The following is a 22,854-nucleotide window of genomic DNA, read 5'->3' on the forward strand; positions in this document are numbered from 1 at the left end:
GATTTTTCTGTAATTTCTCTGTCATTGCGAATTTTGAAATGGCCATGTGGGGTAGGCATTTTGGCGTTAACTTCACCTTTACCTAACTAAACTTTACTAAGCCTTTACTAAATAAACACATGACTAACGAATTTCATGCTGTTGTCCACTCCTTAAAGGAGTGTACGTATCTATCGTACGACCTCGGTATATCAAGAACTTGAAATTTACTGGTGATATGTTTATTGGTGTGGGAATGATAACTCAGTGGACAACGATGGACGTTATTCTTTCGATGACGTTTTTTGTAACTGACTCCTTGGATTTTGAATGTTAGATTTCAGACAATAAAAGTGAGTCAATTTGGATTTCTTATTTTAATTTCGTGTATGATACCTTAAGTGAAAACTTTAGTTTTCTCCCATTGAATTATTAGTGTAACTGTGTTAAATAATGTTCCCGATATCCTCCGAAGCGTTTGATTAACTATGATGAATAATTATCGCTATTGTTTTGCCGTAGTTTTGTAATGCATAAAATACTTCTTAGAGTAAGTTCTGTGCGTATTAATTTTAGAAGGGTACATTTCTTTGTTAGATCTCCTTCTTTCTTGTATGACTGTCAGTTTTTAAGAACATTTCGTTTCATTTTCAGCCATTCTCGGAATCAGCCAGTCCGAAGGATGGATCTTTCTCAATCAAAAGGCATGGATTTATTTCTTGTTAGAAGTTAACCTGGCCATTCCTTAATTAATCCATCTTTGGTTGATTTATTGTAGTTTAATAGGCTTACTGAACTTGTATTTCCACCCTTTCAGGGTTATTAACATCCTTAATTGGTTTTCCTGAGTAGAAACTTCTAGTAAATTTCCCTTTACTAACACTTACTAAAAATTATTTTGCTCGCTAATTTGCTCCATACTAACTAAGCAACCATGAGTGGAAGAAAAATAGGATCCAGTAAAATTTCGTTGAACATGTTAAAGGGTAAGTTCAAACACACACTAGACCTTCGTATGTGTATATTTTGAAGTTTTTTTTGTAATCCTCACTAACCGTACTTACTATCATTATTGCACGTTGTTTTATGTGCAATGACAATTATAACGTTTGCCTTTTACTGTGTCGCTTATGTGAAACATTTTCTGGTAACAGCCTAGTTTTATCGAATCGCCAATTTTCGTTAAAATTTTCGATAAAACTATACTGTCACCCGTTTTCTTTGCTTGCGCCTGATGAACTGCACCCAGTTTTGCATAAATTGGCATTTTCCATCATTTAGTGCGGTTATTTTATGGTTGGTCTTGTAAGCTTCTTCTCTGCTATTGAATATTAAATTCCATGCTAATCTGCCATTGAATCAGTATATTCCGAGACAAGGATCATGGCGCCTAATATGTTAATCATCATTAAGCAAATGACTCTATATGATATGTATATTGAATACTGCAGATTACATATAAGAAGTGGGAATGTTAATATTTATTATATAAATCATCGATAAGCTTAAAAACCTTTGAATTCGGTGATGTTGGGCATTAGATATTATATTCTCTTATTGAATTATTCGTTTCATGGTGTAAAGTAGGAATCGATGGTGGATTTTTATGTTCACCATTAATGTAGTCACCAATCCATTTTAATGCATTATTTATAGGATCAGGTTTTTGTGGTGGCTTGTGTGTTGGCTTCCCACCCTGTGGTTCCAGGTTATAATCCACGCTGAGACAGAGATTTTTTAGAGGCTGTCCAATCGCTGCTTGAGTCCTTTGTGGAGGACACTTAAAGTACAGTGCTGTGTCCGTTAGATGGATGATAAGCCATGGTCCCTTGGCACCTTTCAATAACAGTAGGCTAACGCCATAGCTGGGTCTGTCTCAATCCTTCCTTCTCCCATGGCACAAATGACCTCATCGGCAGTGGTGTAACTATGGGGGGTCAAGGGGGATAGATCCCCCCCAAAGCCTTAAAAAAAATATTTAAAACCTTTGTCTAATTTTGATATTTAATAACTGCATCTGCTTAAAGTTAATTTTTTGTGCGAAAATGATGTGAAATGTATTTCCAGGCTTGTTATTTTCCAAAAAATTAAGCAATGGGGGTAGGGGATTGCCACCCCAGGCTATTCCAATCCCCCCCAAAGCATAGTCCTAGTTATGCCACTGCTCAGTAGCTAGTGCTCACCTCCTCCAAAAACCATCCCACGGCTCATTTTAAAGCCTGATGGTGTAAGCACTGGAATTCCTCGACCTCTTTTTCGTTGGTATTGCAGTTCTTACTCTTTAGCAGAATCGAGGGAGCTTAATGAGCAAGACTGCTTTCTCAAGCTTTTATGTGCTCACGTCCCTAAATTAAGCTTCCCTGTGGAAATGGAATCCAATAAGAGTTGAACTTTCTCTATTTTTGATAGATTCTGCAGGCCTTTATTTATTTATTTAATCCAAGAGACATTTAAAATGCGTAGAACAAGTCAGTACATATAAAGATGTAATAAATTGGGATCACAGCATAATTTCATCCACTGAGTAGAACAATTTGTTTTGCAAAAGTCCTATAACTATCAATCCTTTTCAATTCTGAAGGCAATTTATGAAACAGTTTAAGACAAGTTGAACTAGGTCGGAGAGCAGCACCCTTGGTCCTTACAAAACAGCTATGGAAGTCATCATGGGTTCTTTTGCCATAATAGAGTAGTTTCCTTCATCAAAGAAAACAAAAGGCATTGATTGTGATTTTTTACCCACCATTAGTGTATTCATAATATACAAATTATTTGGTTTTAGAAATACCGGTTTAGACGAATGGCAATGGTCAATTTTATCCTCATTTGAAAAAGGCCAGATTGGCGCCCATGCCATTCCACTCCACGTGACGTCACAGGGACCTAGTTTCTATACGAGTAGATAGGAGTTTAACATCGTCTGAGATTACCAATGCATGCATGAGGCACAGAGCTCAGGGAAACATGTCTTAATAATCACTAGGGATGGGTCGAATAGTAGATTTCTCGAATTCGAATATCAAATCATTGCTCGAATATTCGAATACCTCGAATACTAAATGATGAATGTGAAAATGTTTGACTAGGTCGCCTATGCAGCAGGAAACCCAAGATTTTGGCGAGTAATTGTGATTGCCTTTAAAGGATTCAAAGAGGAATTTAGCTGATTAATGAAATATTTTAATTTCATGTAAACAATAGGGTAGTTTCCTTCATTAAAGAAAACGAAAGGCATTGATTGTGATTCGTTACCCACCATTACTGTATTCATAATATACAAATTATTTCGTTCTAGAAATACCGGTTTAGACCAATGGTAATGGTCAATTTTACCTCATTTGAAAAAGGCCAGATTGGCGCCTATGCGATGCCACTCCACGTGACATCACAGGGACCTAGTTTCTACACGAGAGGATAGGAGTTTTACATCGTCTGAGGTTACCAATGCATGCATGAGGCACAGAGCTCAGGGAAACATGTCTTAATAATCACACAGTCTGTTTGATAAGGTATTAATAATCCTTATTTAATCCAAGAGCTACCAGCTAGCATGGTACTCGGCTACCTTCTAGCATCCTGCGTCGTAATAGCGCTCAGAGTCTCGCCCCAAGGTCACCTCACTTGCGGCAGCGGGAACCAGAACGACGTCACGCGGAGTTTTTCCCGGCATTCATACTTACCCGTTGCGTTTTCGCGCGCTTGAAATTTTTCACTTTTAATTTAATCGCGAAAAATAGATATCGTCTAATAAAACTCTAAAAGCGTTAAATACGTACTTCAGGAGTATTAATATTTCGTTTTAGGCAATAAAAAAATAATAGGAAACCACCCTATTTGAGCATTACGCCAAAATGCTAAGCCTCCGTCGTATTTCTTCGTCTTCCCGGTATTTATTTTCCTGCGTAAAATGCTTAAATAAAGTCAGAAATATGTCGTGTTTGGTCTTATTCTTTTTTAAATTACGCGCACATTACTAATATTTCATTCCAATGAAGGTGTAATAATAATTGCCGAAAGTCATTGTTAGACACTTTCGGGCTAGTAGATGACTCATGCAGCAGTTGACCTCCAGAAAGGGGGAAATTCGAAGCAGGTAGGTAGAAAATGGTCAGTGGGTGAGAAAAGGGGGTGGGCGCGAGACACGTTTTTATTTTTCTGGCGTAACTTGGTATTTTTTCGAAGCTAAGGTCTTCGTAATACAATCCCTGCGCGAGCTGGGATGTTTTGTTTGATTTCGGGGAAGAGGAAATCGTCAGAGGGGGTGGGGCGAACGCTGAATGGAGGGGGATAGCGGATCGTGGGAAACGCGCCAATGTTGCTATCCCACGGAACTGAGGTTCTCCTGATGGGGGACACCTGGGATTTTCGGATTTTTTTCATCCGATCAATTTCGGTTCCCCACGTCTAACTCTTTTCACCGCTCGAACCCGCGAATTTGATGTATTTCGTCAGCTTGCCTAAAACGGCGCTGCATGCACGATACGACTAGAGTTCTCATTTTTCCGAGTCAACTACCAACGACGTGCGAGCGACAGTGTATGACGCGAAATTCAAAGTATTCGAGACGGTACCTTTGGCATAACTATTCGAGATCTCGAATATCGAATACTTTCGAGCATTCGCGGATACTATTCGCACATCTCTAATAACCACCTATTTAAACTGCCTAAGGTCGGAAAGTTTTCTTCGTTTGATGAGGTATTAATAATCCTTATTTAATCCAAGAGCTACCTGCTAGCATCCTGCGTCATATCAGCGCTCAAAGCCTCGCCCCTAGGTCACCTCACTTGCGGCAGCAGGAACCAGAACGACGTCACATGGAGTTTTCCCAGCATTTATACTTAGCCGTGCATTTTCGCGTGCTTGAAAACTTTCACTTTTTGTTTAAACGCGAAAAATAGATATCGTCATTTAAAAATCTAAAAGCATGAAATATGTACTCCAAGGGTAATAATCTTTCGATTTAGGCAATAAAAAAATAATGGGAAACCATCCTATTGTGGATATGAGAATTTTTCACCAGCACATCGCTAATCTGCTTCACATACCCCAGACGGCACAGAACCCTCCGTATCTAATTCGTATGTACATAGTACCCATTGACTACGGGGATACTGTGCCGCTCCGTCGCTTTTCGTCAATGGATAATTTCCAATTGCGGCCTGTCGACGAAGCGCGTACGAAGCATGTGAATGTCCGCTACGAAGCACGTACGATAGGATACGAAGCGCGCAGGAACACAGCACTCAGGCTAATCTCAATTGATTAGGTCGAAAATTAGATATATCGTAACTCGCACGATTGAAAAATGTATCGAACGCAACACAATCGATAGCTACCGACCGTAGCGAGAACCTTAATACGAATCATTATGAATTGTAAGTTCTCAACAGGTAAATAATACTATATCATGGTATTTAGAATTCATGATACAGTATTATTTACCTATTGAGAACTTAAAAAACTTATTCGGCCACTTAAATAACTGCGAAAAATGAGATTCTCAAGGCTAATTCACGCATCCCCAGCATCCAGCATTGTTAAGTGGCTCGTACTTACTTGGAAACCTTGAGATGCTAATAAGAGTAAATTCTTATTAATTTTGACACTAAATAAGACATCACATAGCCCACGAGCATTAAAAAGCTTACCCTAAAGCCTGACGAAATAAAATTTTTAAATAAAAATTGCCGATGAAACAGGATTGCTGACACATCTGCTATTAGTATGATCGAATTCATCAAAATGCAAGCAAAAATTAACGTATAGTTCAGTCTCAGCTACTAAAACTTACCCATATCAGGCGCTAAAGTATTTGAAAAATTATTTGGGATGAGTAAAAGTCTCTAGGTCACTGCAGTAAATGTATCAACCTATTAAAAATATGAAAGTCCTGCCAAATCACCAGCATAAACACTTGTAAAATAAAACATGTTATCTCTTGGATCACACCTCCGATTTTATACTTACTTTGCATGAAGTCACCACCACAAGAAATTTTAAAGAGGCAGGAAAGAAAAAACCCACAGAAATACAATACATATATTATGTATTTTCTATTGTCAACCACAATAATATTTCCAATTTCCTCTTCTATCCCACATCTAATTTAGCGAAACAATTACTCTTATTCTCTTTCGAATAGAAAATTATTTAAAAGAGGACTGGTCGATACATAAAAACTATCTTCAATACTTTCTCCGATGAACGTCCACTATCACAGCATCAACTTGCACAAATCAAATCCACATCCACAAATATGTCACTTCTGCCACAATGTCTGTCTTCTTGGCGACAGGTAACAGTGAAGCAATGGTACCTTCCTCCAATCTGGGCACCTTCAATTCAGCAAGAATTATCTCCTCGTCTTCTCGTCCACCATACCATGTAACTTATTAGGTCAAATCATTTCCAATTTTTGGTATTTCTGCATGAGAAATCAAATTACTAGGCTCGTAAATATAGTAAATATTTTTATGCCTGATATTTTTATTGTTTTAAACTATAGCATAAGATAATGTGAAATAATGAAAGCCGACGTGTAATACACCATAGGGCAAGCTAAGAAACAATATTCGATCCTATAAACTTGGCAGCTTATTCCTAGTTTCTCCTTTAACCACACGTTTACCGAATGAATTAATACAAAAAAGACAACTACAATGCAAGAATTTTCAAAAGAATTGCTGTTACAATATTTTGAATCACCATTTTTAGTACTGAATAGCACTACAGTAAAACTTCGATTTTACGCACTTCGATTTTACATCAAGTCTCGTTTTTACGCAGCGACACTCAAGTCCGGCCGGAAAGCATAGGGAATTCCAATGGTGAAACTTCAATTTTACATCTTTTCTTGATTTTACGCAGTTTTTTGATTTTGCGCAGCATAACCCCAGCCCCAAAGAGGCCGCTAATTTTGATTTTACGCAGTTGTCTTTCGACTTGTTTTGAAAATCCCGACTGGAGCAATATGAAGTTAGGTTATTTATTCGTCTAAATGAGTTGCAAAAATGAATACAAGAACGGTTGAAATGACGTCGCGCTGTTGAGCGTGAAACTAAAAACATCGCGAATCTAATTATTGCTTCCCCCTACGCCCTCTCAGTAATATTTCAGGCTCCTTAACGAACGCTAATATCGCTCTTAGTTAAAATTTTCCGTAGATGGATATGGAAACCTAAAATATACGGCTATCGTCGTGTATGCGACAGATGATCGCCGGAAATATTATCATTATCACCTTTTGTTTATTATTCGACTTATTGATCGACGCTGTTTATAACATATTTATTGTAATTACAGTAGACGGTCGTTAATCCGGAATGAAGAACTACGGAATATCTATCCCTAACGGAAGGTTTTCTAGAATTTTGCGAACGCTATGTTTTCCTTCCCCCCGGCGAAATATAACGGCGAAATAAGCCGTTAAAAATCCTCCCGTGCCAAAATTTTGGCTTCCAAGGTGATCCAAAAAAGATAGTCGTACTTCTTCTAGTATGGACGTATGTCGATGGTGATTCAACACGATGGTAAAAGCAGCATACGTTGTCTCATTCCGCGGGCTAACCCCACAATTGCGGGACGAATGGAGGCGAGGGAAAGTTGATTGCGCGGCGCGCTTATTAGAGCTGATTCAACTTGTATCTCATTGTTAGTGGGTTTATATGAAACATGGTTGGAACTCGAATAGCTATTAGCTTAACTCCGCTAGGTGGCAAGCGTTTATTTTCAACGGAACGGAAGTTAATGCCCTCGGAGAATAACTCGCGTCGTCAATCGTCATGCAATCATTGAAGTCAAATTCAAGACGTGAGTGATAAGGCAGTCCCTTTAAACTCAGGAATGGCTTATTACCATTAAATCGAAATACAAAAAATGTCCGGTGTTGTTATCAGATAAGGGGAGGCAAAATATTACGTTAATATAAGTCACGTACGGCTTGTGAGTCGAAGGTCCCGGCGCTGAATTCGTGGAACAATGCCGACAGAGAAGCTATACCCGGTAGATTCTATCTACTAATGCTAAAATTTCACGGGAAAATGCTTTTTTATTGCGTGAAAATTATAAAAAAGGAAGATTGTTCCGGACTATTAATAATTTTTTTATTCATCACTGGCGGCATGACGGTAGTTGCGCGGTTATTTAAATAGCTCACTTAAAAAAAAGTGATCGAAACACCGGAAAAATCTAAATTTCCGAATATCCCGGGTCCTGTGTGCTCCGTATTATCTATGGTATGCTATTTGGAAGGAGGTAACTGACAGCTAGGGTCATTAGCGCCATGAAGTAAGGGCTGGGGGGATAGGAACCCTATGTTGGCATTAGCAAGGTTATAATGATAGACCTTAAAGGGACGAGGGCTTAACGTCCCATCTGCTGGACAGAGTGGTGCACTGGAAGTGCCCTCCACATTACTCTCAAGTAGGGATAGGGCCATCTCTGATAAGTTTCTGCAACTGCCAGGACTTGAACCCAGGCCCACAGTGTGTAAAGCCTTTGTAATGTATTAGCAGAATTTTGCTCCCTGTTAATGGGGTTAATTTGGATGACTATCCTCAGATATCTCATTTCTTCAATCTCCAATCTTTGTTTGTCTGTAGGTGGTTAAACGGATTTCCTGAAAACTGCTTTTAATGAGAATATTTTCGAAAATTAGCTTCTCTGCGAGCATTTAGTATCACCATTCCGACATTTCTCCTGGGTAACAGAAGTAATCTTAGTGCCAGAAATACTAGCAATTCTACCATGTTATTCAACCATTAAAAACACTGTTCAGGAATGCAACGTTGTTTCTCTTAAGGTAACACGTCATGTGGTGTTGCTTGTGAGTAAATAAGATTGTTAGGCTTCATTTTCTTGCCTCCAAATGAGTAATTGAATCCAGGAAACATATATCTGATGCGATTGAAAAGGATTTCATGCTCTTTTACCGTAAGGCCTCACATATGAGACTTTTTCTGGATCCGGTTCTGGCTCAAATCAGAACTATACAAAAAAGTATGACTAAGGGTTCTAAAAATAATGAGCAAGAGGTATCCTGAAAACTATACTTCTCCTCAATACCAACTATTGATTTTACACACTTTGATTTTACACAGTGCCCATATTTCGGTCCCTCCAACTGCGTAAAATCAAAGTTTTACTGTATAGTACTTCAGTACTGAATAGTTCGGGATGTTGATGCATCAACATCCCGAAGCCACTTCTAACTTAAAATTACATCCAAATAATTACAGCGAGAAAGAGTACATACCTCACAGTTTTTCGTAGGGGTGAAATGTTTTCTTCTTATCGCCCAAATGCACTTCTTCTTCAACTCAGGATCTTTTGGAAAGCTAAAAACTTGAACCATGTCCCGGAGTTTCCATTACATCCCGACAATACACACACGAAAGGCATTTTTAACAAAAATATCTCACAAACACGTTTCTGAAGCCCAGTGAATGAAATTAAAGAATAAGGGAAACTTCACCATTACCAGACACTCTATTTTTCACAAACTTAACCACAAAAATCCCTGAAATGTGGTGAGACGTGACGTAAACGATGCGATCTCCAACGGCTTGTGCCAGCTTGTGAAGGCATGTGATCTTTCTAGGAGGATATGGCACGATGGCACCACCCGCGAAAGAAAATAGTCCCAGACCGAATACAGTTTTATAGATGCATATGCATTTGTCAGTCCTCTTGCATCTTTTTTCGTCATTAAAGGAAATAAAGAAACAAAACCTATTTAGTAACTTCCTAAGCGCGATTTTTGTATCTTGATGGTCCACCCTCGTATTCAGGTACGAAAACTTCCTGTGCCGTCTGGGACATAACAGAGTAAAAAATGAAGCAAGGAAGGGAAAGAATTCTCAACGTTTCAGACAATGAGCACGGTACCCTTCATTTGATATTAAACGAACTATTTCTTTTTATTTTGATGATTTTTATGGCATGCGGGGATGAGCCCCAGAACAAAATATTCTGTACAATTCTTGAGTAAAATTTCCCATAGTAGAGTGCCAAAAGTACCTCTCCTGACACCATGGGTCTTATGAATCTGAAGAGATAACAGAGTGAGCTACACTTACTAAATAATTGATATGCATCTCCCACGAAGTATGGGAGTTAATGTAAAGGCCAAGAAACTTAGTGGAATCCACTTTCATTATGCAATTACCATTAATTTCAAGCAAAAGGTTTCTAGTTGGCTTATTAATATGTATTACCAAAATGGATAACTAGTGATATCCCTGCATTGAGATCTAAGGAATCCATAGTACACCAATTTTGTAAACTCTGGGTCACAAGCTTACAAGTGTGTATCAAATTATCAAATGAGGGGGCTGAAATGATGAAGTTGGTATCATCAGCATAGAGAACTGGCATTATGGTGTGGTTTGGATTGTATGTTTGAGTTATAGTAGGCATGTCGTTAATGAAAAGTAAAAAAATTATTGGACCCAAAACTGATTCTTGTGGAACACATCTTGTTACGTTTTTACTAGTGGAATTATGCTTGTGACCATTTACAAAAATACTGACAAATTGTTGTAGCTTTTCCAAATATGAGCACACCCTATTCTTTGGAACCCTTCTAATCCCAAAGCTATCGAGTTTACTGAGTAGGATACTATGTACAACTGAACCAAAGGCATTAGAAAAGTCAAATAACATTCCAATTGTTTCCTACAGAAGACAAGATAGCATTAATGGCCTGTGCACAGGCGGTGGATGTAGATTTATGATGAAGCCATGTTGGTGTACTGAAATTAAATCAAATTCACAAAGATAGAATAAAAGCCTATTATAAAACACCTAAAAAATAATGCTCATTTGGTTCTGTACAGAAATAAGTCTATAAGAATTAATATCATCACAGTCCCCTTTATTCTTAAAGAGTCGTGTCACTTTAGATATTTTCAGGGCAGAAGGAAAGACACCTTGACTAACAATAAGTGACAAATTAATGATATGAAGCAATGGAGGGACAATCCAGTTAAAAGAGAGAGTAAGAATAAAACAGGGAATTTCATCAGGACCAGCTGTACAGTTGTTACCTAGACTACAAACAATTTTCTTCGGTTTGTCACAAGTACAGGGAAACAGAAAGAATGAAGGTAAACTCCCTCTTTGAACGTGCCCTCTATGGCAGGAGGCTCAGGAACTTGAAGAAAGTGATCATTTAAAGTCGAAGCCATCCCCTTGCGGTCAGAGATAGGCACACCAGACTTACCCAACACCTTGGGTAAATGAGACCTAAGATGACGATCACGATGACTACTGATTAACTTCCATATTTCTTAGCTCATTAGTTTTAGCTCAAGATGAACCATAGAGAAAATTCTGTTGTAATATAATTCAATTTTCAAAATGTATCCAGCCTTTGATCCATATCAAATTGTAAAATATTCTAAACCATGTGTAATAACATTCATGTGTAATGTGGCTGCTAAGTTTTAGTCACCACAATATTTTCTAAAGGGAGAAAATGATTTTTGAACCTGAAAATTCATGTTAATGGATTTTCAACCGTAGCTACCATAGGGCATGTCTTTGGTGGATGTAGTGTCACCTGCACACAATCTCCGTATGGTAAAAAAGTGGCCTTTCATTTAATAAAAAAACTAGTATGAAATCTTTAATCCTGATTTCTCAGGGCAATATGATGTGCATAAAATAATGGGAACAATTTACTTCTATTTTTAATAGGAGACTTACTTCATAATCATTCATATTAGAGACAAAATTAATACATAAGCAGAGCATTCAGCGCATTTGGAAACCAATGGGAAAAATTCAATACTTGCCCATGCTCTTAGTGTTTAAGTTCACCCCCATTTATTGTTTTAGGTAGCAATCTGCTTGCTGTGATAGAAATAATTGGTAACTGCACACTTTAAGATTCAAAAATATGTCAGTAAAAATTGTTATGAAGTCGCCACAAATTTGGGAGCACTTTTACATGGAACGTAAAACAAGGCATTCAAAAGATATTAATTATGACTTGGAAGAGTGTGTAAGAAACAAGAAATTTTGCATCAGAAATTGTAGTCTGCAGTTACATACTTAGCTGAAACAATCATGGTGGAAGTAGGGAATTTCGTTCATCGTGGAAGCTAATTAAAATTTTATGTGACTTTGAAACAAAGTGTTCTATACAGATTACCTATGTGGCAAATTCACTCTTGGGTTGAGTCCTTTTTTAAAAGGTTTCCTTGGTGACTGGACTAGTCCAAAGAAATACGGTGCACTCTCATTATTATGAAGTTCACGGGACCGAAAAACTGGAGTTTTGTGATAACAAGTTCATGAGAACTTTTCAATTAGAATTGACATTGATGAAAGATTGATTTGATTTGACATTAGCTTGTTATCATTTATATAAAAATAAGCATTAATTGCGCTCTAGAATTTTTTGCATCTAAGGAGGTATGTTTCTTACCAAATAATATCTTAAAATATTCTCATTTTGCTTTGATGCCATGTCAGGAAGAGGGAAAACAAATTTTGGCTGCATCCTAGCCCTTGCCCTCCAAATTCATTTCAGTTTTCAGTCATCTTCCCATTTGCATGACCATCCGGCGTTACAAAATAACATCCATGTGTGAAACAATAAATCTGTGGCTGCTACATGACACAATCGAGGTTTGATATTTTCCCGAATACTGTAAGTCTGCGACATATGGACAAGATGCGTTCCGAGACCTTGTTTGTAAGTTGGTCAGCTGATGCAAGGCATTGAAAAGTGTGATTATCCTTCGTGACGCAACACTGCATTGCAATTGTGCGCTAACCCACCGTGTTGATGAATTTATCTGCCGTGTGCAACTGGGCTGGAGCCAAAAAACATTTGCTCCCCACAGTAGGAAGGGAGAAATGCTGAATAGTTGCTTTGGGTGGGGATGGAGGGGTCTGGGGCAACCCCCACCGCCCCCAGGCAACGAGGGGTGCGGGAAAATTTTTGACTCATCTCAATGACTCAAATGACTTATTGCCATTGTATTAATAAATGATCTTTAGATATAAGCAGATGCAGTTATTATGTGTCAAAACTGGGCAATAATTTTAAATAATATTTTTATTTCTCTGAGGCTTTGGGAGGGATCTGTGCCCTAAGTGCAAATTCCTCTGTGCCACATCGCATCCCACCGGCCAACTCCAAAGGCACCAAATTTGATATTTCATCACGCTTGAATTCTTCATTTGTTTGCTACTCTGAAAGTTTGTTTATCAAATGTTCATTAGGAGTGGACTTTCTTTTCGGCCAATTTTTGAGTGGTAATGAGTGGCTCACCTAAATGGATTTTCTTATCCGTTGAACTTTGTAATAAAGTTCTTTATGTAACCACTGGAACCGGGACTGATGTTCGTAATTTGGTAATAATAAAAATTTGGCAATTTCCCTTTACAATAGATTGGATTAGCCTTTTCATCAGGACTAATGATTTGCTTCGTAAAAATGAGAACTTCAGAATAAAATTGTCCATATGAATGAGAGGCTACTGTACTATTCCTTTTTTTTCTCATAAGTTTGGTTTTCATTGATGACACCCATGGATGTCATTAAGTTAGGTAAGGTTGCATACAATGCAAACAACAATTTGTTTTTTTTTTTCAGATTTAGATATTTATTTGCCTTTGCTAGTTAGATTTTTATCAATGAGTTTGTAATTGTTTAATTTTCTCATCTCAATCTTGTATTTAATAAATTAATATTAATAAAAAATGATGGCTGCAAAAGAATTAGCATGACATATGTTCATTCGTAGTTTGGTGACCATAGGGCTGTTTTAAAACCACCTTACTCGAAGTTGCATGCTACTTGCAAGATAATGCGATCATTATTTTTAAAAGTAATCCGAAATGGGTGGGTTTAAGTATTTGAAAATTAGTTCAAACGAAACTAATGATAAATGCTCATTAAAAGGAAACTTTTTATGATGTAGATAAACATTGAAGCTTTTGATTGCTTATGCAATATTTTTAAGTAATGAACTTGGCAGTGTCTCAAACCCAATGTCGCTGGTTGTGTTGTAAAACATGTGTGTCACTTGAGTGGGTTTGACTCTCATCAGCTTTGCCCAGTTCCATGGCACAGCGGTTCCCTACCGTTTTTCCTCCCATACCCCTCTATATACACATTTATAAATATGTAACTACGTAGCATTGTACCCTCAAACATTAAAGGTGCACATTTTATTACATAATTTCTCTATGGGTAGGTGACACTTTTAGTTATAAATGGTTGTATAAATAGAAAATTTGTTTAAAAAAATACCCTGTATGATAGGTGCACATATTTCCTGGTTAAGACTTTATTTTTCACTATTTTAAAATTTAGATTTTAAATTGCCCATGTATAATTTATTTTCGTCTACTTCTACTTAAGTAAATGAACAATAAATTTTAAATGAAATACTATATATTCATTAGGATCTCACTTTTGTTTTTTTGTACAAATGAAGATGCACAAGGGTTTAACTGAGGGAAATAAGCGTTGGTACTAGCGTTTATCAAATGTATTTTATTCAAAACCAAGTAGTATAAGTACAATTTTACCTTTACAGAAAACTTGTTATATGAGAGTTAATTTAATTCTCAGGGAAAATAGTTACGGTATTATAAATCTTCAAATAAATTAAAAGACATTAGAAGTAATTATATGGGATAATAATGGGAACTTATTTTTTAATGTGGCCCTTGCGACTGTTTTGTTGCACATAGAATTTTGAAATCAGGTTCCAGTGTTGAGAGATAAGTCCTTAAATCTGGACTTACATTAAGCTTATTCCGAAATTTGTTTTTTTTTATGAAGGGTAAGAAGATATAGCTCTCACCTCTTGTTCTGTATTAGTTAACGGTACTTAAACTTGAAGAGCTTTTTTAATCAGGGGTCTGTAATCATCTCTAATGCTTACCCAGAAATTTACCTGGCTCTTTGTCTTGAAATCCTACTTTAAGGAAGAATCAGTTGAAAGTTCGATGAGTTTTTCCTTTTCCGGAAAGGATAGTGCAATGGTATTAAAATCTTCTTCACTGAAAGGATCTGCAATCCAGTTTTCTCTGTCTCCACATTCAGGGAAAGTCTTCCTGAAAGAGTCCTTGAAGTTTGTCAAGTGTAACATGTTAATCCAAGTGTTAATGTTATGTTTGACCTTGGCAGATAGTATCAGGTTATTATCATTTAAAAAGCTGTGCAATGTTTCAACTTCAGCCTGATTGCTCTCAGTGCAGATTTTCCTAAAGTCAATATTTTTCATCATGGTTGCAATCTTGTTTGAAACTTGAAAAACCATAATTGAGCTGTTCTGTAGGCCAAAGTTGAGTTTATTTACCAGTGAAAAAAAATGTCTTCCAAGTAATCAACATGGCGAAGGCAGTCAATGTCTTGGAACTTTGAAGCCAGATGAATGGAATGCTCTTCAAAGAAAGGTTTGTAGTCCATGTCTTAGCTCAAATAATTGTGTGAGGACTTTTTGACAAGACAACCACTCAACTTCAGTTAGCAGAAGAAGTGCGGAGTGAATACCTCCCATATCTTCACAAAGTGTTGATGGAGACTTTCGCGGGGTGGTGCAGCATGCGTAGCAAGGTTTCCGGGTTGACCTCCGCGTCGATTCATCTTCAAGACAAGATTCGTCTTGAAGATGAATCGACGCGGAGGTCAACCCGGAAACCTTGCTACGCATCTTCACAAAGTGCTTTAACATGTCTGGAGTCCGTTGTGTTAGCTTTGACAAAGTTTACTTATACTTTACAGATGTATTTTTATTGCTTCATTCAGAACTTGATTTAAAATTGCCGGCAACATTTTGCATGCTATGCTTTGTCTATGGATGCAGCAGTGAGTCCACTTTACACTGGGGGCTATTTCTTTAACACGTCCACCAAGACCTATGTGGCAACCAGACAGGGACTGTCCTCCATCATTGCATATGCCATACCATTTATCCAAATCTGTTTCCTTTTCACGAAAGTAGTACAAAATCACATTGAATATATTTTCTCTTGTAGTTCACTCAGTCAATGCGTGATACAGCAACAAATTTTCTTCAGGCTCATTATCGGCATTAACAAACCTTGCTGTAACAAGTAAAATTGCTGGGGCTGCAACATCTGTGCTTTCATCGACTTGAATTTAAAAAATAGTGACTCTCTCTTAGTTGTTGGACAACCCTTTCTTCAATGTGGTCTGAAATGTCTTTTATTCTTCATGAAACTGTGTTATTTAACAATGGGATAGTATACATTTTATGAATGTAGTGCTGACCAAACACATACAGTACATCGTCATTGACACAAGGAGATATCAAATCCTCAGCAATAGTGTGGTTTTTACCGTGTCTAGTAAAGCTAATTTCTTTGTTTTTGTACATCCGAGTAAGTTGTGTTTCAAGATGGCATAAAAGTGAGGAAGGTACCATGCTGCCATTACTCAAACCCTCTGCACATACATACAACTCACAGTGGATTTGGATTTTCCTCTTCCCCAGTTTACCTAAAGCCATATTTTAAATATTTACCTGGTATGGTATTTGGAGGAGGCGACCGACAGCTGAGGTCATTTGCGCCGTGAGGGAAGGGTATGGAAGGAAGGGTGGAGAGAAACCCGGCATCGGCATTAGCCTACTCTTAATGAAAGGCACCAAGGGGACCACGGCTTAACGTCCCATCTGACGGACGGAGTGTTGCGCTTGAAATGTCCTCCACTCAAGCAGGTATCGGACAGTCTCTGAAAATTCTCTGCCACTGCAGGGATTTGAACCGGAGCCCGCCGGGTGGGAAGCCAACACTCTAGCCACCACACCAACCCGATCCCCAATATTTACCTGAATATTTTTTTTTTCTTTGGCAAAGCTCCAATGCTTGATTTCTGAGGTTTATTAGCACTATTACTCATGATAGTTGTTCCTTGGATGTACAAGGACTGTTAGGATGCAGACATGTTACAGGACGTTCGTTTTTTTACTGTTCCAGTTCTCAACCACTTATCCATTACTATTACTTGTACTCCATTTGTACTATACAGGAATGTAGCATCAGTCATTACCAATGAGGAACTTGCATGGGTCGAAGATTGCTCTAGAAACTATTTTGAATAAGTCAAATGGATACATTAGCTCGCAAAAATACCTTCAGTTTCTCCATTCAACATCAAAAGAAATAAAAAAATGCATTTAAAATCGAGAAAAATTTCTCTGACCCGACCACTGCGCGAAGACACCCGAGCGTTGCCGAGGCCAGGCGTGACTTCATAGGTGCCTAAACAAGCGTAGGGAGTTGGGAAATACGCTGAGCGCATGGTGTAAAATTTGTTTTGAGGGAGTATTTAGCCGCTCATCATCACTTTATTTTGTTCTGTTATTCTTTGGCAAGTTTTCCTATTGCTATTGTGCCTAGATTATTACTTGGGATATTAATAATGCGGCATCGGGATGATGAAGTACAAGCGTTTCGTATGTTTTAGTTATCAGAAAAATGGATGATAACGTTGCCACTCGTTCGAATAGTACACCTGAAATTCATCTACATGTACATAATACCCCGCAAGCCACCTAAAAGGTGTGTGGCATGGGGTGTTAAGACACCAGCCTTTTTTTAGGACACCAATAATTGATGCCACGACCCTCATGGAATTTGTTAAGACAAATTATTGCTATACGTGGGCGGCAAATCGAGATGTAAAAGAAACTTGTAGTACTGGAGGATAACGATCATAAGCTGTACTGTTGACATTAGAGTAAGCTGTGCTGTTGAATTTGGCAACACCGAATTAGTGGAGAAGGTAGTTCTACGGTACGAATTCACAGCAAAATAGTCTGCACACAATCCACATGTGAGATCGCGAATCGGTTCTGCTGCCAACACACACACTAGCTACAACCTATTTCAATAATATAGGTAAATCCATAAACAATATACTAGCATATGCCGTAAAAATATAGTGGGAAATAGGCAAATACTCTTATCAAAAACTGGAAATCACTGTCACATTCTTATATTCATCACGTACAACTTACAATAACAGAACTCGTTATGATGAAAATAACTATTTATTCACTGATTTAAACCCTTAAATTAGCCCACACAAGTGACACAGGTGACTTTTCTCACTGCTATTCGTTGAAATAATGGAATAACAAACTTCACCCACAGTTTTTATTTCAATAGCGTGATCGTGAAATGTCATATCTATGGTGAACAACGGAGATTAGCACGCCTCTGACAATTTTTACACTACTGTTAGACTAAGTCAGTCCGTCTTTTTAAACTACAAAAATGGTCGGTAAGAATATTATGCAAAGATAAAAAACAAGCTAGCTGCCGTAATCTTTTCAAAAGGTTACAGATCCTTCCCCTTCCTTGTATATATATTTATTATGCTGTGATGTTAATTAGAGAATTTAAACAAAAGTTGTGCCTTACCTTGAATAACGATATTCATGATTATCATACAAGAAGTAGAAATGAGCTCGCAGTGAGGCAACAAAATCTTTCTCTCTTCAGTAGAGGGCCTATCAATATGAGTATTAAAATTTATAATAAATTACCTAAATCAATCAAAGACGAAATCAGACCTGGCCTTTTCAAAGCAAAATTAAAAAAATATCTTTTAGATCATTGCTACTATTCAATTGATGAATTCTTTGAGGATGCCTCGCAACTAATGTAATATATATATATATTGTAATATATTGTGAGTTTCTTTGTATTTTTGATTTGCTTTTTATGTTTTCCTGACGGGTCCTATATATGTATATTCATATCTTTTGTGTGACCAATAAAATATTATTATTATTATTTATCGATAGCGTAATAGCACTTTTTACAATTCAATCACGATGGAACACTGATAACTCTTGGCCGATATTTTTCAACCTTGTCAAACTTTGTGCATTACAGCCACTGGCACTGTGATTATTAGCAGTAGCTTAACGGGAGATGTCACGTTGAAAATAACACTATTTTGGCACAAAAATGTTCCTAGATGTCTCCAATCAGCGAGCAAAAGTTGCATTAACTGGAATTCACCCCATAATACAAGCACAGACAGTCCTAAACGACGAATTCTCCGGTACCTACGAATAAACGGATGAATTTATTGTGTATAAAAGCTAAGCGGACATTAGTAAACATCAAAATCGTTCTAATTACATACTAAAATGAATGATATGCCGTCGATAACATAAACTTACAATTAACGTATCCCCCTTCCAATGGCCGTGGCTCAGACTCCTACAACGATGTTATTTAGGTATTATCAAATTTTTGGTTTAACTGCTCCAGTTTTATATTTTATGCCCTTACTCAGATATTAATATTATAAATAATGCAAAATACGAGGGCTTCCAAGCCTCTATCGTCGGATATTTATCTTTAAATATAATATAATCAACACGTCTAACAAACGAAGCTCTCACAACTGCTGGCAACTATTACAAACAATCACAACAATAGCTTCGCGTGATGTTTAGGCACCTTTGACGTCATAGAGGCTTCGTCGGCAGTGGCTTGGGGGGTGAGGGAGTTTTTCCCACGCTTTAAAATTCGTTATATTTATCATTAAATATCTCGCGAAGGAAAACTCAGATACACATGCGGTTTTCTTTGTTGTATTCAGAAAATAATTTTCTGTCCTCCTGTGAAATAAAAAAATTCATGCAAGTTCCCCATTATTTTCAGCATATGCCGGTTGGGAACTGCCGCCATAGCATATTCAATAGGCTTTTTTTTCTCATTATTCTTTGGATACAGAAGGATTTTGCACAGTGATTGGATCACTATTACTCAGGTTTTTCTTTGAACTGTTTTTGAACTTGAGTTATTGATGACAAATCAATGAAGTTCTGAATACTTAAATAGAAAGAAATATGAAAAGTAAATGGCGTAGTCCCTCTCTATCATATTACCTACACGGCTCTATCTAATCACCTATTGGATGCTTATCAAGGGAAGCATTAAGAATTTAATAGGAGAAGTTTAAGCTCTGTTCATAGTTCATATCAGCTGTGAAAAAACCTGTTTTTGACTCAGGCAAGCTTGTTTTAACAAACTCCAGGGAAAAAGAGATTTGGGTGAAGGTGGCTACTTTCAAGATTCCATTGGAAACACTTGCACTCATTGTCAACCAGTTGGCATTAGCTTCCACTCATTAAAAAACCTAAAACTTCCTCTTTTTGGGTTGGCCACTACAAAAACCTTTCCTTCCCATTGAGGGCTGGAGCTGAGTGCAATGCTTTCTTTCCTGTACAAATAACCTCCCCTTAGAGTCACTTATCTTCTTACTGCTGTATTGAGGTGCCAAGAACTGTTTAACTGAGAAATACCTTCAAATTGATGCTAACATTGCCGTTTAGATGGTTTCTTCACGGTTATCAAAAGGTAATGGAATGTGGAATTCCTTTACTTTTTTGTTTCATCTTTGCATGGTACAGCATTTTTCAATCAGTAATATTTTGTTGTCATTAAATTTTTTAGTCTTTTTATTGATGGATTGTATTCCATATATGTAAATCTATGAATGGTAGTGTTGGCTCTATTAATTTTTTTGAGAAAGTTCATAGCTGGGGCCTTGGGGGTGATGGGTGAATTTGTATATTTTGACTTTTTGAGTAGTGATAATCTGTTGTGGCCTTCTTTTATATCAGGGAATCAAGAAACAAGATCAAGAAATGCTCTTTATCCACCGAAGGTTTTAGAGTGTTGTGTGTTACTAATTGGAAAGGGAAATGAATAGGGTAGTTTCCTTCATCAAAGAAAACGAAAGGCATTGATTGTGATTCGTTACCCACCATTAGTGTATTCATAATATACAAATTATTTGGTTTTAGAAATACCAGTTTAGACGAATGGCAATGGTCAATTTTATCCTCATTTGAAAAAGGCCAGATTGGCGCCCATGCGATGCCACTCCACGTGACGTCACAGGGACCTAGTTTCTATATGAGTAGATAGGAGTTTTACATCGTCTGAGATTACCAATGCATGCATGAGGCACAGAGCTCAGGGAAACATGTCTTAATAATCACCTATTAAAACTGCCTAAGGTCGGAAAGTTTTCTTCGTTTGATAAGGTATTAATAATCCTTATTTAATCCAAGAGCTACCAGCTAGCAGGGTACTTGGCTACCTGCTAGCATCCTGCGTCATATCAGCGCTCAAATCCTCGCCCCAACGTCACCTCACACGGCGACTGCGGTTACCAGAATGACGTCACATGGGGTTTTCCCAGCATTCATACTTAGCCATCACGTTTTCGTGTGCTTGAAAATCTTCACTCTTCATTTAATCTCGAAAAATGGATATCGTCATCATAAAATGTAAAAGCGTGAAGTACGTACTCCAGGAGTAATAATCTTTCGATTTAGGCCATAAAAAAATAATAGGAAACCACCCTATTGCTATCCCAATCTCAGGGGTTGCCTTGATTACAATACTTCATGAACATACTGATATCATTGCAGTTTGTTCTTACATTATTTAAGGTTGGTATATTCATCTTAGAATTCATTCAAAAGGTCAGAGCGTTAACGAACTTAAATCTGTATTTTGAAAATTGTATAAGTGAAAGTTACAAAGTTGTTTACTTGATCAAGATTGTGAAATATTGAAAGTAAAAATGCTATAGATACCCCATCAAGTAGCTCGGCCTAAGAATTATCTATGTATTCTCTTTTCTAATTCTCCAGCTTAGCTAAGAACATCAAGATAGTTGGGGGAGATGGCTATTATATTCATCTCTTATTAATTTTTTTCCTCCCTTTCTTGTGGCCCTATTCTAAACACTTGCAATACATCCATGTGACAGATCATTGGGGCAAAGAACACTTTTGTGTGGCTCACATGCTAACTACGTATGTAGTAAATGCATATTGCATTCAGGTTTGTGGAGAACTTTTTATAAAGAGTAAAAATGCCTTAGGGATGATGTTGGTGCATTATTCTTCACTTCAATCCTTTCACTGCAGTTAAAGTACAGTTGAATTAAAAAATATTGCAATGAATTGAGTGGTCTATCCATTTGAATGCACATTAACCACTGCTTTCATTATTAACTATTAATGGCAAAATTTAATTTTGTTTTCTGCAGAAATCATTATTTATTTGTCTGGACATCTGATTTTGCGAACAATGTGGAAAAATTTTCAGGCAGGGATACTTTCTTATACATCAAGTCCACTGTTGTAACACCCAAATTATTGTTAGGTATTTAATATTTTAACATTACCTTCCTCAAGGGTTGTGACTTTTTCATCCTGCCAGTCGTTGTGAATGATGGAAAACATAGATATTCCTCTTTTTTCTAATAATCTTTACTCTATTACTGTGCAACTAATCATTAGTTCATTTATTTTCTGTTGGCAAATCGAATTTTCCTTTCTATTTTCCTAATTAAAGGTAGTGCACATAAAACGGATTTATTCTAAGTTCGCAATGTCCTGGTTGAATACAAGTACATACATAGTAACTATGTAGTTCTTTCAAGAAAAAAATTCTCAATCCTTATTTTTAAGGATGAGTCGGTTTTTAAATTTTTTCGGTTCTCTGTACCAGTCCAGTTCTCCCTAATCGGTTCTCGGTTCTTGATACACGGTTCCAAGAATGAACTCTTATTATATGAATTAATGACAAATGTAAATGAACAACCTCAAGAAGTGAGCGAAAATAATTTCACTAAAGATGTATATTACGAGGAAAGCTCCGTAAGAAAACTTAAGATCGTCTGCATAATTTTATTTGCCAAGCAAAATAGTTTAAATAACATGTTTTTAAAGAATGCATGATCGACCAATTTTTTGCTTCACATCAGGCAGCCTCTGGTTCTTTCTCTTGGTTTTGATTTAAAAAATTCAACATTTTTATCCTCTATGGGTCTAATCTATT

The 22,854-nt window shown here is 37.2% G+C and overlaps 1 protein-coding gene across 4 annotated transcripts in view; it reads left to right on the plus strand.

Annotated features, from left to right (window-relative positions):
* The first annotated feature begins 125 nt into the window (after positions 1-125).
* Positions 126-22,854, plus strand: part of LOC124173582 (testis-expressed protein 2) — a 125,261-nt gene continuing 102,532 nt past the window's right edge. For 3 of the 4 annotated variants that reach the window (XM_046553010.1, XM_046553018.1, XM_046553026.1), the window contains exon 1: positions 799-965. In XM_046553010.1, the coding sequence (XP_046408966.1) occupies positions 914-965 (52 nt within the window). In that variant the 5' untranslated portion in view covers positions 799-913. Of the gene's footprint in view, positions 333-633; positions 684-798; positions 966-22,854 lie in introns of those variants that run through there. The other variant, XM_046553011.1, reaches the window with a different exon arrangement.

Source organism: Ischnura elegans, chromosome 1, assembly GCF_921293095.1.
Source record: "Ischnura elegans chromosome 1, ioIscEleg1.1, whole genome shotgun sequence".
Lineage (NCBI taxonomy): Eukaryota > Metazoa > Arthropoda > Insecta > Odonata > Coenagrionidae > Ischnura > Ischnura elegans.